This window comes from Amphibalanus amphitrite, unplaced genomic scaffold (genome assembly GCF_019059575.1).
Source record: "Amphibalanus amphitrite isolate SeventyFive unplaced genomic scaffold, NRLGWU_Aamphi_draft 000230F_arrow, whole genome shotgun sequence".
Classification (NCBI taxonomy): domain Eukaryota; kingdom Metazoa; phylum Arthropoda; class Thecostraca; order Balanomorpha; family Balanidae; genus Amphibalanus; species Amphibalanus amphitrite.
Window position 1 is genome coordinate 41590 of NW_024881725.1, and position 16780 is coordinate 58369.

The 16780-nt window shown below is 46.1% G+C and overlaps 2 protein-coding genes and 1 non-coding gene across 3 annotated transcripts; all 3 read right to left on the reverse strand.

The window, feature by feature from the left end:
• Positions 1–482: 482 nt before the first annotated feature.
• On the reverse strand, positions 483–8069 carry LOC122385765 (ER membrane protein complex subunit 8-like). Its single transcript, XM_043374252.1, has 5 exons — positions 7764–8069; positions 7314–7390; positions 3877–3946; positions 3476–3546; positions 483–1256 (listed from the first exon to the last, which is right to left on the reverse strand). The coding sequence occupies exons 1-5, from the start codon at positions 7965–7967 to the stop codon at positions 1100–1102; spliced, it is 579 nt and encodes a 192-aa protein (XP_043230187.1). The 5' UTR covers positions 7968–8069; the 3' UTR covers positions 483–1099.
• A 1157-nt stretch (positions 8070–9226) lies between these two features.
• On the reverse strand, positions 9227–9300 carry Trnat-agu. Its single transcript has one exon. It is a non-coding gene; the product is annotated as a tRNA-Thr (tRNA).
• Positions 9301–9432: 132 nt separating this feature from the next.
• On the reverse strand, positions 9433–16770 carry LOC122385766 (26S proteasome regulatory subunit 7-like). Its single transcript, XM_043374253.1, has 11 exons — positions 16700–16770; positions 15432–15540; positions 15057–15094; positions 14676–14849; positions 14219–14358; position 14084; positions 13676–13843; positions 12368–12532; positions 10560–10751; positions 10090–10285; positions 9433–9706 (listed from the first exon to the last, which is right to left on the reverse strand). The coding sequence occupies exons 2-11, from the start codon at positions 15502–15504 to the stop codon at positions 9549–9551; spliced, it is 1305 nt and encodes a 434-aa protein (XP_043230188.1). The 5' UTR covers positions 15505–15540; positions 16700–16770; the 3' UTR covers positions 9433–9548.
• Positions 16771–16780: the final 10 nt, after the last annotated feature.

Sequence of the window (16780 nt, forward strand, 5' to 3'; positions counted from 1 at the left end):
GCCACGGTTCGGTTATGGCCAGTGGATGACGAAGGTACAAGAAAGCCTTGTGCTTGCAATTGGGAGAGGTGTGATTGCCAAATAAAAATGATTCTGTTAGGTGGGATAAATTAGGGGCACCGAAGGACTATCTAGTGACGCTGTAGAGCTACTGCCACGCTGTGACAGCTGCACCGCACTTTATTCTGGGTGTATCATAACATGGGAAACGAACATCGATGCTCGACATACCAGTAGTACGCAACTGCATATTTCCGCGTGCAAATTGTTGATCGCTGCCTTACATAAGACCGATGAACTGAATTATCAACAGTCCGCATTCCTCACGAGTATTTACAGGCCATTCCACGGTAGTTGCATCAGGATGTCTCACGAGTTGATGCTCTTCGGTGGCAAAGACTGCTCAGTGCTCGCCCCAGCCCTCGCCTTCAGGCCAGCCCACAACAGGAAGTGCCTTAGACACTTTTGACAAAGTCCAAGGAGATGGCCGCAGATGTTTATATTTCACCAAACCGTACAATCACCGGGTGATTCAGAACATGACTGATTTTAGGTCGTCAATAACATTCCACACATAATGTACCCAATACTTACACATAACGAGCATATAGCACAATTGCTACAAATGACGCCATGCAAAACTCATACGCAAAGAACGGACTGAATAAGAAAACTCACATTTTAGCTACGCAAACCATCGCAGACGAATTGGCATTGATTCGATTCAGGAATCCGTAAAAGAACTCACTACTTTACATATAATCACATATATGGGCGAATGAACACAAAACCTGCGCAAAATGCACGCCCCATTCTAACATGGTCAATGGTAACATATCCGTCCTAAGCGAAATAGTATGACAACACGTGTTCTGTAGTTTCACTCATCCCCTCATGGATATCGGAGACAGTTCATAGCCTCTAGAACACATCGAGATGTCGACATCTCTCTGCCCCCACAGCTCCGTTAAGAGGTCACTTTCCGTGTACAGACTCACTGCTTGTCATCATGACAACGGTTGCCATGGTTACCGCCGCTGTGGTCTTCGCAGACACGTCTGCCGTTAGCTGTTATCGGCGCGTTATAGCCGTTCACACGCTACAGGACGGCGTCGATCTCGTGGTTGAGCTCCGGGTTGCGCCAGTCGGCCGACACGTTGTCCAGGTGGTTGTCAAAGTCGACCAGCAGGCGGTAGGCTCGGTTCTGGAGCAGGCACGAGGCGGCCACACAAGTGCTGTCCGACTCCAGCGCCACGCTGCGGTCAGGCAGAGAACCATCAGAACGGGGTAACGAGCGGTTACCGCATTCTCGCCGGAGAAAATGAGTACGGATGAGTTTTATTTTACTGCACAGGTGTCATGCAACATGTAAAACCCTAGCGGACGTAGTCACGATAGGTGTGACACAGTATTAGGCTAGGCGTAGGTAATAACGAATAAATGGAGCTTTCTGACTTGTGATTTTTTAAAGAATTGACAGAACGACTGCGCAAATTTGTAAAGCGGGATTTCTAACAGAGACCACAGTGCTAATACCACAGATAAGAAGTTATTAACCCGCGCACCGACGGGGGGGGCGGATATCCGCCCCCCCCTGAGGTTTTTCGCGAATAGCGGGAAAACCGCGGCGCGTAGCGCCGCGAAATTTGGTATGACTATAACCTCATCAATTTTACACATGGTGTGCAAGTTTGAGCTTCCTACCTTTTAAGGTCAGGTCACCAGGTCACTTTGAATGACCCAACCTCAAGTCACTTTTTTGCAACTTTGTCACCGTGCCACAGCTACAGTAGATGTCGGAGGCCTTTGAAAGTCGCAGGATATTATTAGGTCATTAGTAGCTACAATTTGTATATCTCGGAATTTTGATATCGGTGACCTAAGGTCAGGTCAATTTCGCGACCTCCCCATTTTAAAGGTAGTGTGCCAGCTTTCTTGGACCGTATGGAGTTAATGGCCCAGATAAGGAGAACCGGATTTTTAGAACTTATCCATACCTTCAAAACTCATGGAAACGTCTTAAATTCTTCAAATTTTGAGTACCCCAGTGCGAAATTCGCCCCGACGGGTTGTCGGTCGTACCCCAACCACATTTCACACCACTATGAACAATAAATGCACACACTGAAATCGCTATTACCGATATGCTCATCCAATCAAGTTTCGATAAACCCGTTCATCATCAGCTCCTGCGGTTTCGAACACGCCTGTTAGGTGGCTTCTGATGCTCGTCGAGGTCGGAATTTCCAAATACGCGTGGTGCGTCGGGCCGCGCGCTCTGACTTCGGCCAAGAAAAATGCGTCAGCTGATCATTGTCATTTCTGCCACTTGCGTGTGGTGAAATGGGGTCATAACTTATAAGACGGCTTTTTCATATCAATTATTTTACATAAAATCATATTTCAAACCATAAATAATGTTCGACAGCCAAATAAAAGAAACAATACCAATACGGGCTTACAGTTTAAGGCTCGACATTGTGTTGTCTACGATTAGACAGCTGATAACTCATTCCCGTACGTCGTATGGTCGTAACACTATAATGACCTTTGCTTATTGTCACAAGTGCGCCGCATTCGCGATTGTTGCCCGACGCCTGTTTGCAGGTGAGCCCACTACAGTTGTTATACATATCTAAAAACCGAAAAACTTTTAGGCGAAAAAGGCACTATTCCAGGCCCATTTTTGATTTTTTTTTGCGATATTAGGTAAAAACAGAAGCTTCTTATCCTAGGAAAAATAAAATGGGAAATCTTTCAAAGGTGGCACACTACCTTTAAGTCAATGGGGGAAAATCAACTCCCTGTTTTTACCACTAAAACGGGTCGGAACGGCCCCATCTACTTTACATGACTTCATATACGATCAACCTTCACTACCTTGAGGTCTGTTTTGCTGTTGGGCAGCTGTGAGGTCATGTGACGTCATCAAAGGTCACCAAAGGTTTTTGGCCAATAACTCCGTACAGGAACAAGATACAGACGCGTGGATGGTCTCATTGTGCTCAGCTCGTCAAGACGCATCGAATGATATACATGATGACCTCGAGGTCACGTGACCTGAGGTCAACCTTTGACCTTGACCTTTCGAGGTCAACATATATATCATTCGATGCGGATTGACGAGAGGATCACGATGATGCCCTTAGTTTGTTCCTATCTTGACTAATTCGAAAGTTATTCGAGAAAAACTCTCTCCATATCTAGCGCCGCCATTTTGACTTTTTCGACCCCTGTGACGTCATCTTTGACCTGACCTGAAAATGACCTTAGTAAAAATTGTAGATCTTGGCCGTGCGTATCCGATGCCGTTTACCGCTTGTCGCTATCTTGCTTCGTTCTCGAGATCTCAGGGGGGGGGGCGGTCATCCGCCCCCCCGTCGGTGCGAAGTTGGCGCAGACCCCCGTCGGTGCGCGGGTTAAGAGCGCCATTATATAAACTAGAGACACATAATTGATAACAAAAGCTTCATACCTGGCCTTGTCCCTGTTCTTCATGATGATTGCCGATGACGCCATGTCGAGGCTCAGCCGACGGTTGTCCACCTGACGATTATCGATGCCATGGTGAATGACCATTTGTTATGGAAGTGATGGAAACTAGACATCATCAACGAATGTATTCTGTTATCCAGGATGTTTCATATCTGACTTTGTGGCAATAGGTTTTTCACTACTCTTACATAGGTATATGTAGTTCTAACCATTCCATTGATTTTTCAAGAAGTCAATACCTCAAAATTAGAGATGTATAGGTATGTTTATCTTCCAAAGATGTTTCACTACCCCCTTGTCCTATTCGACCGTGAAGCTCCCTTCTTTACCAACAAGCATTAACTAAAAAAAAGTGGAAAACAAATGGGTTTTGACACTCACCATTGCTAAATGAACTTGGCCAAACCTTTCTGAGATCTTCTCACATATTCTGTTGGCTACAAAGTTGGGGCTGAAAAGAGATGTGCAAACAATGATGGCTCAAAAAGTACCACTGTCATGAGAGTGCAGATGCTCACTAATATTTCCTAAAAATACACTCAGTTATTGTCATTTGTCATAGCATTACCATCATTTCATGATAGGCTAAGCAGATAAAAATAGGTACCAAAATGCACACAAGGTATGAACAGTGTACCGTAAAATGGGGTGTTAAGGGACAGTGGGGTGTTAAGGGACAGTTGCATGGGAAAAACTTTGAGGTCATATTAACTTCCTAATTTGAGAAGGTTCAATAAAAACTTCAGTGTGGTAGTTGACACTGTTTTGCTCTTGACCATAGGAGAAAATGGTATGGTTTTTCATGCGAGTGATTTGGTTCAAAAATGGATTTGAATATCATGCTACATTTCACAAAATTGAAACATCTCCAAAACTCTGTGTGTACCACATAAACTAGTGGGTGTACAGGGAAAATGAATGCATAGGTATATTATCACATGTATTGCACATGTTTCCTGAAAAGCTTGTGCAAATCCACCCATTCATTCATCATCCTCTTCCTCTTTTCCGGATACATGCATATTTTGAGGTGGATGTGGGGTGCTAAGGAACAGGGAAGAAAAAATAAAAAATAATATCTAAATACACAGATAACAGTAGTACTGGATTGGAAACAGAATATTGGCAGTTGCAGTAAGAGGCCGAATGTTTTTATGCGACGGCGCCAAAATGAGATTCTCGCGTGCTGCTGGGTGGATAATTTGTGTGTTGTGTATTGCAAGAAATCGTCATTTCTGCGTTTTGTCGTTTACATTTAAAATCGAAGCTACCAAAGCTACTTTCATTTGCTTAGAAAATTTAAGTATTTCACGATTAATTTGATCATTTAGAGGGCACTATGCGTGGTGTTTTCTTTTGAAAAAAAAAAAATGTGGTGCACTGCAAAGCCTTACATACGTATAGGTACATCAACAATGGAGGAGGGGAATGAGTGGTAAAAACCTGCCGTTCTGGCTACAACCCAACGAACCAAGAGGAACAAAAGATTAAAACAGGAGATGTCTCACATGCCACCTATTCGCTTTTCTCACCGAAACGGCTCTACGGGCTCAGTGGGTTGGCGCCGTGGGTCACCGTGACCGGCTGAGTGGGATGAGGACTATTCCGGTGAGCTGCATTTCAGAAAGGAAGATTTCGAAGATGATCGGTCATTTCGCACCAGCATGCAGAGACAGCGCCGTCGGCTCAAGAGCGGCGCAGTCCTGTCAGTATTGACCAGCGTGGATTACGCGATGCCCCATGTGCACAAGCGGCCAGTGAAACTAGCCATGGCATCCGCACGCCACTCACACCAGAAGCAGGCTATGAAGGGCCAGACCGATGCGTTCTTCACGAATGACAATATCAGCTATCAGGTGGCAACTACAACTGGTCGAGTGTCCGACAGTTCCTGGAGAATGAGGCGGTACTCCGGGTCACTGGTCACGTTTCAGCCCCGCCGACGCCTCCCGAATGGCACCATCACAGCAGGAGTGACAGCAGGATGGTGCTCTTGTCATCCAGGAGCCAGTGGCCGCGGTGGCGAAATCCACTGAAATGGAGGACCTGGATGACAGCGCCAAGGCCTCCCTGGGACACAGCTCCGGCGCCTTGGCACGCTCGGCCACCAGGCGTAACAAGTACGGTGCCTCCGCCAGCCTACTAATCTATCATGGGGCTACGCCGCTGGAGGTACGACTGGAGAAAGACGAGGAAGACATCGACCTCACCGTGAGGATCTGCCAGATTTGGAGGCAACTGCCGAAGACGGAAGCTAACAGGAACCAGCTGCTAGTCTGCGATCAACCAAGAAGTGACGCAAAAGTGACGAAGATAGTCGTAAACCGAGATGTCGAACTGACCGGAAGTCGTTTGCAATGATAGCCGCGACGTCCTTAGGACCCTCCTTCCAGAGATGTATGCGACGGTTTTCAATCTATTTGCTGGAAAGTGTGGAAACATGGTAACTGATAAGTGAGACAGACACTCAAGACAGCGATGTCCATCGAAAGTCAGGAAGCAGGCACCCCAGCCACTGGTGCAACCCGATCGAGGAGCGACAAGAGGCCAAAGCTCATCAGGGTCAAGAGATGTAAGGCGGGGAAGTGTCGCTGATGAAATTGGGAGGGCAGGCGAAGCGAAGTGACACTTGAAGGGGTGTTTTGTGACGTTGGTTTGAATCGTGACGTTTGGATGGTTCGTTGTGACAGGACTGGTGTCGATTAGCATGTAAATAAAGAGATCAAACTCCCATGTATGTACAAGTATTTTTTTTGTGGATGAGAGTAAGAAATCAATTATAATCAAATCAGTGGCATACGTTCCCTCACCACGGTGAGGAAAGTGTAACCAGCAAACGTTTGGTAAATAGTTGCCATTATGCAAAAATGCAGCAATAAACACGAGCACGGCTAGTCGATTGCTTCTTTATAAGTTTCATTCACATAAACCAATATTTTTATTGCCTGTGAGAGGAGATATCGAAATATGGGCACGAAATATTCGGTTCTGTTTTCGGCCTCTTACTGCAGCCGCCGGAATCCTGTTTCCAATCCAGTACTACTGTTATCTGTGCTAAATATAATTTAATAAGTAGGCATGGAAAACACCAAATTCCACATAAAATGCTGGCAAGTTCATGCTTTTATCTCTAACACATCTTAAGTTATGTAACAAAACATCTCAACACTCTCTTTTACAATGATGGGTCAATGGAGACTGATGTAAGTAAATGTGATGTCATCATAAAATGGCTAAAACAAAGAGGGCAACATAATGAAAAGTGATAAGCTTCAACATGGGTTTTTATTGATGACAGAAGATTACTTTTTGGTTCTGTTTACCTTATAATTAGCACATTTTCCACAAGCGTAAACTGCATTACACGTAATTGGCTAAAAAGGTCATTAGTGGTGAATGAACCTGACTTGTTTTGTGACAGAATATGCAAAACATTTCAATAAAAAATTGTGTGCCCTTCCACACCCCAATTGTGGGCATTTGATGACCATTTCTTGGAATAATATAGGTGTCCCTTAACACCCCACATTGGGGTGCTAAGGGACAGTGATGAAAAATAATAAAAAATTATATGCAGGTATAAATCTTAAAAACTTTAATGTGGCAGGCATGTAAAGCACCAAATTCCACATAAAATGCTGACAATTTGGTGCTTCCATCTCCAACCCTTCTTGAGTTATATAACAAAACACCTCAAAACTGTCCCTTAACACCCCATTTTACGGTACCTAATATGTATACTGTAAGTAACAAATTGCAAAACAAGCAATTAAGAACTTATCAAAGCAGCTATAGCACAGACAAAATAAATGACTAACTTGGTGTTCTTGTAGTGCTCATTGGCCTGATAATATCCAGTTATCTTCAAGCCATTTGAACTGCAGTAGCTCTCAATCTGAAAAAACACATTAGTTCAAATAAACATTCAGCAACACAGTTTATATCCTCATCCTACTGTTGACTGACTGAGAAGAAGAAGTTCTGAGTGAACAACATAAGTAGGTACCTCATCAATGGGTAACTGGGATTGTCTTTTCACTCGTATAGGGATGAATGACAAGGGATTATGGAGGCGTGGGATTACATCGTTTTCTAAAAAACCTTCTGAGTATATGATTGAGTAGGAATAGACAAATAGCAATTGACACTCTAAAACATGGGAAAATCTTCAATATCAAAGTTTGATAATCATTTTACCCCTTCAAAGCAGATATTTCACAGCACATTAATACTTTGACTTTGACAAACTTCGGAACATTGCAACATACCTGTTCCAGTGCTACTTCAGTCATTGGTGTCAAGCCCAATGCCATGTGAAACAGTGGTATGGCATCAACGAAGACAACATCATTTGAACCTTCCAGATCTTTTACTTTTGACACCAAAATCCCATTGACAGCTTCATGAGGATATTTTGCTGCATGAAGGATGACTTTGCAATATGCCCTTGTGGAAAATTCTACTTCTGACATGTAACGCTAGATGAAGACTTCAACGACTATGGCTTCTCAGCTTATTGTGGCAAAAAAAAAATGCAATGAAAAAACGCAGGTATCATCCCCAAAGCGACCACCACAATCAATTTATCCGAGTCCGGTCCTGCCGGATTGTAACATTCATCAAAACTTCACCGCGCTGCTTAAACCTGCAGTTGCTAGGCAACCTGCTGACAGCACATACATTTTTTCTCAAGACAGCCGGCGATTGGTGCTTGCGTTCGCTTACATAGACTGGATGAATTTATAGAACAGGTTTTATTTGAAACAAATGCGCAGTGTTTGAATACATTTAAATAGCTGCCAGCTTTCCCTGAATGCAACCCTCCCACTGAATGACAGGAAAAGACACATTGGACAAAGCACAGAATGTGATCTATGTGGAAGTGAGCTAGAAAATACGGAACATTTTTGCTAGAATGCACAGATGAAGAGATAACCGAAGAGAGGAGAAAAGCAACTTTACTACAAAGACCTATGCAGGAAAACCAAGCAATGATTATTGGGAAGTTTTTGTTCGAACCTGAAGAGATAGAAGTTAAAAAAGATATTCTGTACAATATGTGGAAAGCAAGAAAGCGGAGAATAAGCTTGAAGCAAGCCAATGCAAATGCAGGCGTATAAATCTGAAGAAGAATGGACCGCTCATTGTAATTTTTGTTTTGTCCAACCCCCGCTAGTAGCAAATTCCAGGCACGCACGCTCATTTTGTTTACGCTTAGTGCTTAGTCAACCTGCTTAGTCGTAGCATCCATATTTATGGCTAAAGTGACAGTGAAAAACAAGGGGTGCCGTTACAAAGGCTATACCCCGATCTACATCTACATCTACTTTCCCTAGCATTTCCCTAGAAGCCTAAATTACTTCGCAAGCTCCAAATGTAGATCGGAGACGAGAAGCGTATTTGGGAGAACAAAAGAAGAAGCCAGGGCGCTTATTTTCCGGAATGTTAGATACTCAAGCTGAGACCGCGATACTGACCTGCTGATCTTGCCAATCTCCTGTCTTGCGATGATAGTTCTCCGATAGAAAGATTGAACTAGAAAGCATCCAAGTGAGAATGACGCTAGAATGACTCGATCAACTGCAAACTCGCCTCTAAGAATGTCCATGCCGTTACAGTACATCATCAAGCATCAAAGTGATAGAAGACCAGAATGCCTGGGAAACGTGAGTAGCGAAAAGCGACTTCACATCGCTAAAAGGCTGGACTCTGAATGAAAGCAACGGAAAAGAGGCACCACCGAGATTCGAACTCGGGATCTCCTGTTTACTAGACAGGCGCTTTAACCAACTAAGCCATGGCGCCGCCGGACTAACTGTCGACATTGTAAAATCTTATCGATGTGGTGTCTCCACGAGCTTCGACCGGCCGACGCCTGAATGGAAACCCTAACATCACACAGACAAACACGGTTTCGGGTTTCCAATCCAACATATGTATATATCCGCAGAGAACGACAGCATCGAGCGAATGCATGTTATGCCTTAAGGACGACGATGTAAAGGTGGCCTCCATCACGGACTGGCGGCCGGGATCGGGCGCTCCACTGACTCCTAGTTGTACGTCATGTACTTGGGAGTGGAGCTGAACTTGGCGTACGACTTGATGACCTTGTTGACGGCGTCCAGGAAATCCTTTTCGCTGGCGACCTTGCGCCTGGCTCGGATGGCAAACATGCCGGCCTCTGTGCACACGGACCGGATCTCGGCACCTGAGAGCGGGTCAGGTCAGGTTAGGTCATAAACAAGGTATAAGCGGCTGTGAGTACATCAGGTCAGGTCAGCATATGGTCAGGTCAGAGACTGCTGCAGTCAAGGTCAGTGACGCCATTGTCGCAGACAGGTCTCAGAAGTCCGAACCTTTTGGGCAGAATAACGGTTCAGGTCACGGTCAGACCAGTTCAGGTCTCTGCCACAGAGTTAGCCACCACCTGCTAGATGAGGGCCGTATGCCCATACAATAGGCATCAGACATTGGTTGCTACATAACGCCCAATCCTTTGGCACAACCACCACCACTGTCGCCGTACGGTACTTCTCGCCCCGTCGCGTTCCGCCGATACCGCGGATACCGCCGTCCGTCCCCGGCACCCACCTGTGCTGTTGGGGCACAGCCGCGCCAGCAGCTCGTACCGGATGTCCTTCTCCACCGACATGGAGCGTGCGTGGATCTTGAAGATGTGCGTGCGCCCCTCGAGGTCGGGCAGGCCGAACTCGACCTTCCTGTCCAGCCGGCCGGGACGCATCAGCGCCGGGTCGAGCGTGTCAGGTCGGTTGGTGGCCATCAGCACCTGGAGGTCGCCAGGGGTCACGGTATGACGAAGGTCACCAGGGGTCAGACTGGGGTAGTGGTTTGTAATGGCAGTACGGCACAGGAGAGCAGAGCGCAGAGCGGGGCAGGGCGGGACAGAGTTGCTTGTTCATGCCAGGTTAGGCTTGCTTTTATGCCCATTGGGGTGTCGACTACAAAGATCATTTTGCGCCCAGCCAGGATAGGCTCTGACGACAAGAATCCAACACGCACACAAGAATCCAGCATCCATCCCGGCCGTCCCGCGCCCTCACCTTGATATTTCCGCGCGGGTCGAACCCATCCAGCTGGTTGATGAGCTCCAGCATTGTCCTCTGGACCTCATTGTCACCTCCCGCGCCGTCGTCGAAGCGCGCGCCGCCGATCGCGTCGATCTCGTCGAAGAAGATAAGACACGCCTTCTTGGTTCGCGCCATCTCGAACAGCTCGCGCACCATTCGCGCGCCCTGGAGTGAGTGATAATGTGGGCGAGTTGTGGGAAAGGGACGACATATTACAGTAGCGCGACTGAGCGATTATAATCTTAGATGACGATCAATCTTAATTGGTGAGCGATTGCTATTTACAGTGCTCTTGCATATTTGAAACAGGATCATTTCACATTTAGTGCAATACCTGACCTAATAATCGGAGTAGACGGAAAAGCAACGTTAAATAAGGTCATGGCAACGGGGATTCAAAAAACTGGAAAGCGTTAACTTCAGGCTTTAAGACTGGACGCCCGCAACAGCAACACCAACATGAATCTAAAAACTCCGTACCTAGGTAATCCGATTGCCATTCTCAGTACGCTAATGTGACATCCCACAATACAACTTAACCCGCGCCGGGCCCACCTCTGCGGTTTTTCGCAGATATCTAAAAAACGGCGGCCGTTTTTGGCACACATGTTCGTGCATCTTTTCCGCACATGTTGTGAAAATTTTAGACCCAGGTCGCCTTAGGTCAGGTCACCAGGTCACGCCAAGTGACCTCACCTCAGAAAAATAAGAATGCTCGTCATAGCTACTTGATAGCTACAGCCTACACCGATTGATCGATTGCCTTGAAACTTTCAGCGATTGATTAGAGCAACATTATCTATAAAATATTTATCTCGGAATTTTGATATCGGTGACCTAAGGTCAGGTCAATTTTGCGACCTCTCCATTATAAGTCAATGGGAGAAAATTGAAAAGCGTCTGTTTTGCACGAACACAATTCTAGACCCTCTCAAACATCGAGATGTAGGTAAGATTGACACACTGAACCGGGAAATGGCAACTGTGACCCCTTGTTATGTCCCCGAGGTCATCTCAGGTCACGAACAGAATCTAACAGTTTTTCGCTAATGACTTCTGATAGAGACGTGCTAGAGCGCTGAAAACGCCTTGGATGTGTTCGGCTCGACGTTGCGGATCGACTGATATGCAACATGACCTTTTCCGGTCAGGTCATGACCTTGACCTGAGGTCAAATTTTCAAGTTGACTTTTCAAGTTCAAATTATAGTTCATTCGACGCGTCTCGACGAGAGGAACACGATGCTGGCAAAAGTAATGTCATGGCTCTTCTGAGTCAAAAGTTATTGCCAAAAAAAAAACGCTTTTCGTAAAAACGGCTATTTTTGGAGTTTTTGCCCTCTGGCGGCTAAACCGTTGACCTGAGGTCAAATCTGAGAACATTACTCAGAAAGGTCTGTAAAAGGGCTATCGAATGCGCTTTTCCGCGGCGCTGTAGCTCTATCGGTACCCGAGATAGCCGTTGGCAGTTTCCAAAATGTTGAAATAGTAAACATTTTACCTTTGGTGACCTGACCTTTGACCTGACCCAAAAAATGACCGAAGTGTTTTCGTCCTTATTTTAGACGTTCTTTTGATTGCCGCTTACCGCATGTCGCTACGTGGCCCAGGAGCCGAGTTAAAAGGGGGGTGTTCAGACACCCCCCCCCCGGCCCGGCGCGGAATCTCAGAGCACCGGCCCGGCGCGGGTTAAAACCGTCTTCAAATGATCTGGATTCTGGTCTCACTACCACCAATCCACCCCCTCCCTTAGCATCCTCTTCTCGGTGACCTTCCACCCACCTCTCCGACGTATTTCTGGACGAGCTCCGATCCGATAACTCGGATGAAGCAGGCGTCGGTGCGGTTGGCCACGGCGCGCGCGCACAGCGTCTTACCCGTGCCGGGAGGGCCGAACAGCAGCACGCCCTTGGGAGGCTCGATACCCAGGTTCACAAAACGCTCCGGCTGTGGGCAGAGGGTGGGGGTCAGGTACGAGGTACAGGTCTCGCAGGTTTTAGCGGTAGGTTTTGCACCTATGAAATTTAGTATACTTCATGCTATATGTATTTTGGTCGTCTTAAACTTTTGAGTGTTGAAGATGCGATAGACTTGTTCGTGGTCTTGTTGTTCGATAGACTTGTTCGCCTGTCATGATCGTTTAAAATGGCTTAATCGTAGATCGATTAATTTCTGAGATATAACCGGAAATGTAAAAGGGCAAAACCTACCGCTTAATCTCACGAGAGCCGTATAATATACGTAGACGGGCGCAGTGTTTGAGATTCGGAGACGGTTAACGAAACAGGTTGCATAGGTAATCGAAGGAGGATAGAAAGCACTAACGATACAACTGAAATTTAGACTTACCTATTCCTTAAAAAAAAAAATCTTGCGAAGTTGGAGAACGTCTGAGGCAACACGAACGGTGCCCTAACTTTGCCTTCACCAAGATTCCCCAATCATTGAGGTCCCAATTAATCAGCTCACGCCCCACATCAGGGGCCCTAGCGTCTAGCGATTAGCACGATGCCACCATTAACAAAAGTCAATAGCACGGCTGTGGAGTGGGAATTGGAGTCGATCGGAGTCGACAGTTCTGCCCGGAGTCGGAGTCGCCAAAATCTTACCGACTCCGACTCCGGAATCGGAGTTAACGCTGCATGGCTCAACGTCATGCACTGGCCACTGCACCTCTTTGATTGACAATACTGCACTCGAAATTAGATTTTGTCGAAATAAAAGGCCATTTTGCTGTTTTGAACGAACGTTTTCAGCGAAAGAAGCAGAGGACGTTGAATGCCCCCAAACATTCTTTTTATTTCTGCATGCTATTTTTAATGCACATTTGCAACGCAAAGCCTTGGAACGCGCAAGGGATCGTTTCAGGCAAGATAAAATATTCCATTATGAACTTCAATATCACGATATGGATTTTAATAGAACCGTCCGGAGTCGGAGTCGGAGTTAAAGTCGTAGTCGGAGTTGATTTTTGAAGCCGGAGCCGGAGTCGGAGCCGGAGTCGCCCTAAAATCCATCGACTCCGCAGCCCTGCTCAGTAGTCTGTAATCAGCCCATAAAGAAACTAGGTTTAATCAGCCTCTAACTCACGTGCAGCAGCGGCGTCTCGACGACCTCCCTGAGTTTGTCGATCTGCTCCTTGCAGCCTCCGACGTCACTGTAGGTGACGTCCGGCTTCTCCTCGACCTGCATCATGGTGACGGTGGGGTCGATCTTGGGCGGCAGCGGGATGTGGATCTGATACTTGTTACGGTCCCCCTGCAGAGGGAGAGAGACGGAATGGTTGGTTAATTGGTGTGAGGGGGGTTAAACAGCATCGAATGATGGTATTAGCTTGTGTCACACGACGTTATGACTCTCGACATACCGGTGATCCCACCTACACCTGGCAAGTTAGCCAAACTCTCATCCATCCATTCTATCCACTTTGTCTGTCTACCTCTCTGGCAAATAGACAACAGTCCACCTCTCTACCCACCACGTTCGCCTCTACCCCACCCTCTGCTCAACTCACCTTTGATCTGCATACCCCTTCTTTCCACCAGCCTGCTTATCTATTGACTTAACCATCCCCTTCTATCCACTCATCCCCCTCTCCATCCATCTATCCCCTTTCTATAAGCCCGGCCTTACCCGACGCGCATGCCCTCCTCAATATCTGTGGGCGCCACGGAGTCGGCCAGGTCGACCACAAACTTGGCGAACTGCTTCACATTGATAATGTAGCGCGGCTCGTCACTGTCGGCATTGATGATTTTTGTACACCGCGCCACTGTCGGTAATAATGGGAAAATATGAAGAGGGGCACAGCGCACAGAGACATACTCGTACCACACAGACACAGTACACAGACACACAGCACAAACACAGCACACAGACATAACATACAGAGCACATCACAGAGACAACAAACAGCACACACCCTCCGCTCCTTTCAGCCCTGTCTCTGCTCTCCCCGCCCAGTTTCTCCACCCCCGCCCGTTATCCCCGCTCCTCTCAACACTGTCTCTCCCCTCAGCCCTGTCTCTTTGCCCCCCTCAGCCCTGTCTCCCGCTCCTCCACATTTCCCTCACCCCTCCCCGCCGCTGACCTGGAGCGGCTGCTCGCTCTGGAGGGTCTGTTTGTCGGCGGCCAGGTCCCACAGCGCGGGCGCCGCCAGGCCCGTGTCCGACTCCTTGATGCCGGTCAGCTCGTTGACCCGTTTGCTGACCGCTGTGATGTCCTCCTCAATCTGTTTGATGGACTTGCTGTACTGGCCCTGGCCCTGTTGGAATAATGATGGTGATGTGACAAAGATTAAACAGCATCAACTGCAATAAAAGCCACATAAATGACCAATTTCGATTTGCTATCTACATAATTCGTGGATGAAGCTCAACATCGTGGATCGTAGGCACACTTGTGCCAATTACATGTTTTGTGCAACATGAAGTGAAGTACCCACTACCCATGCCTATGGAAAACAACTTACATATGTTTTGAGAAGAGCAATATCACCTTCATCCAGGGCTGAAAGCAGAACAGCTTACTGGTTAGGGACACAAACAGCATGGTGAAAAGCAAAACAATAGGAGCGCAATGGCATTAACGATTCTCATTCAAGTTAGGCAGATAAACAAAGAAAATGCATTTTCACTAGTCAAATTGTGATAAACTTGTAGCAAATGATATTGATGATCAGAAATATTGAGAACTGATTGAGATTATGGTCCGTTTTTGTGGTATGAATGATAAAGAACACATTTAATACACATTTTTTATTTCATTGAAACAGGGAAATGCATTAATCTTACAAATATATCACCAAAAATGTGACTTTGAATATGTAGCTGGACATAACACTTACTTTTGAACTCCTTTTCTTCTTCCTCAGGCTCATGCTTCACCTTCCGCATATCCCCTCCCAGATGATCAGGCATGTTGACCAGATTTTCTGAGGCCAAGTGAAATCAAATCTAGAAAAGAAAATGGCAGGTTTGAGGTTATCTGTCCAGGGTCAGTTCTCTCATGTCATTATTTATAAATTTGTATCCCTTTGATGAGTTTGAAGTTCTTCTGTATTATTTTCTGAAACATTCTCTACACATTTAATGGTTCACTCAATAAATCACAACTTATTTGCACTGTAGGGCAATAGAGACAGACTCCTCAAAATGGATGCCAGGTTTAAGTCACTTTTGCTCTATGCAATCCAAGAGATCCTTGAGGGCTGAGGGGATTATCTCAGGTTCCTGGCTCTGTATTTTGTAATCTGTTGCTGGTAGGGGCAGCCATGAGCCACTGTCAATTGATGTCAAAACTCAAAACATCGGATCAGGGATGGATCATGTCACAATTTTGGGATGAAGACATGTTACAGTTTGGCTCTTGAATTGATTATCCCAATTTGCCAGTTTGTTTCAGAAGGCTGATATCAAAACAGCATCATAAAATCAACCTAAACAAAGAGTGTGATCTACAATGTTTTGTGTCACGCGCAGAATTTATGTTAAAGTTTCCCTGCAGTCGCCCCTGAGCAACCACAGGGCATGGGAGCTCAAGCTGTAGCCGGAAGGGCTATGCAATAGTCAATACCCCAAATGCTGGTCTCGCCTGATTAGCGGCCAGCTAAGCTCTGCCTTTAGGGCCGCAGACACTTGAATAGGGCCTAGGGGACCAGGACAGCAAGGGATGTGTATATGTGGTCAGTCATATTTTCATGTTTACAAGCCCTACTGAGCAGTAAGCCGCAGGCAACAGCATGATAAGATAGGCACCAAACAACACACATAACATAGATGAATAGGAAACAGCAAGCATGTTTTAAGTGACCACAGCACACTTTATGCCTAAATCAAACAAATTATTAATTTAATTATATTTTATTTATAATAATATCGTCACAGACACGAAAGTCGAAACTAGCCATAAACTGGAAGTGGAGTGACACAGGTCTCAGTCCAGACTATCGATCAAGACAGTGAACGAGGAAAACGGATAGAAATTGATGCTGTCTCTTATTTTTCCTGGTAGAGACATTGACATATATCATCGCGCTCACAATGGTAATAGCACAATTACCCAACAATTACCGCAGACCAAGGCCCTAAATATACCCGCAGACGACACCCATACCTCTCAGGCCACCGGCACGTTCTCCTCAAGGCCCTATATACCTCCTAGATTTTTGTGCTTGGTCATTTGTAATGTCATTAA

Bases quoted from the DNA above. Each gene is read 5' to 3' on its own strand.
- LOC122385765 (XM_043374252.1), bottom strand. From the start codon at position 7,967: ATGTCAGAAGTAGAATTTTCCACAAGGGCATATTGCAAAGTCATCCTT. The intron at 7,391-7,763 runs GTATGTTGCAAT...GTGTTTTTTCAG, and splicing joins CTGAAGTAGCACTGGAACAG to ATTGAGAGCTACTGCAGTTC. The intron at 3,947-7,313 runs GTTAGTCATTTA...ATCTCTTTTCAG, and splicing joins GAGCACTACAAGAACACCAA to CCCCAACTTTGTAGCCAACA.
- LOC122385766 (XM_043374253.1), bottom strand. From the start codon at position 15,504: ATGCCTGATCATCTGGGAGGGGATATGCGGAAGGTGAAGCATGAGCCT. The intron at 14,359-14,675 runs GTCAGCGGCGGG...TTATTACCGACA, and splicing joins AGAGCGAGCAGCCGCTCCAG to GTGGCGCGGTGTACAAAAAT. The intron at 9,707-10,089 runs GTGGGTGCCGGG...ACCCGCTCTCAG, and splicing joins GCTGTGCCCCAACAGCACAG to GTGCCGAGATCCGGTCCGTG.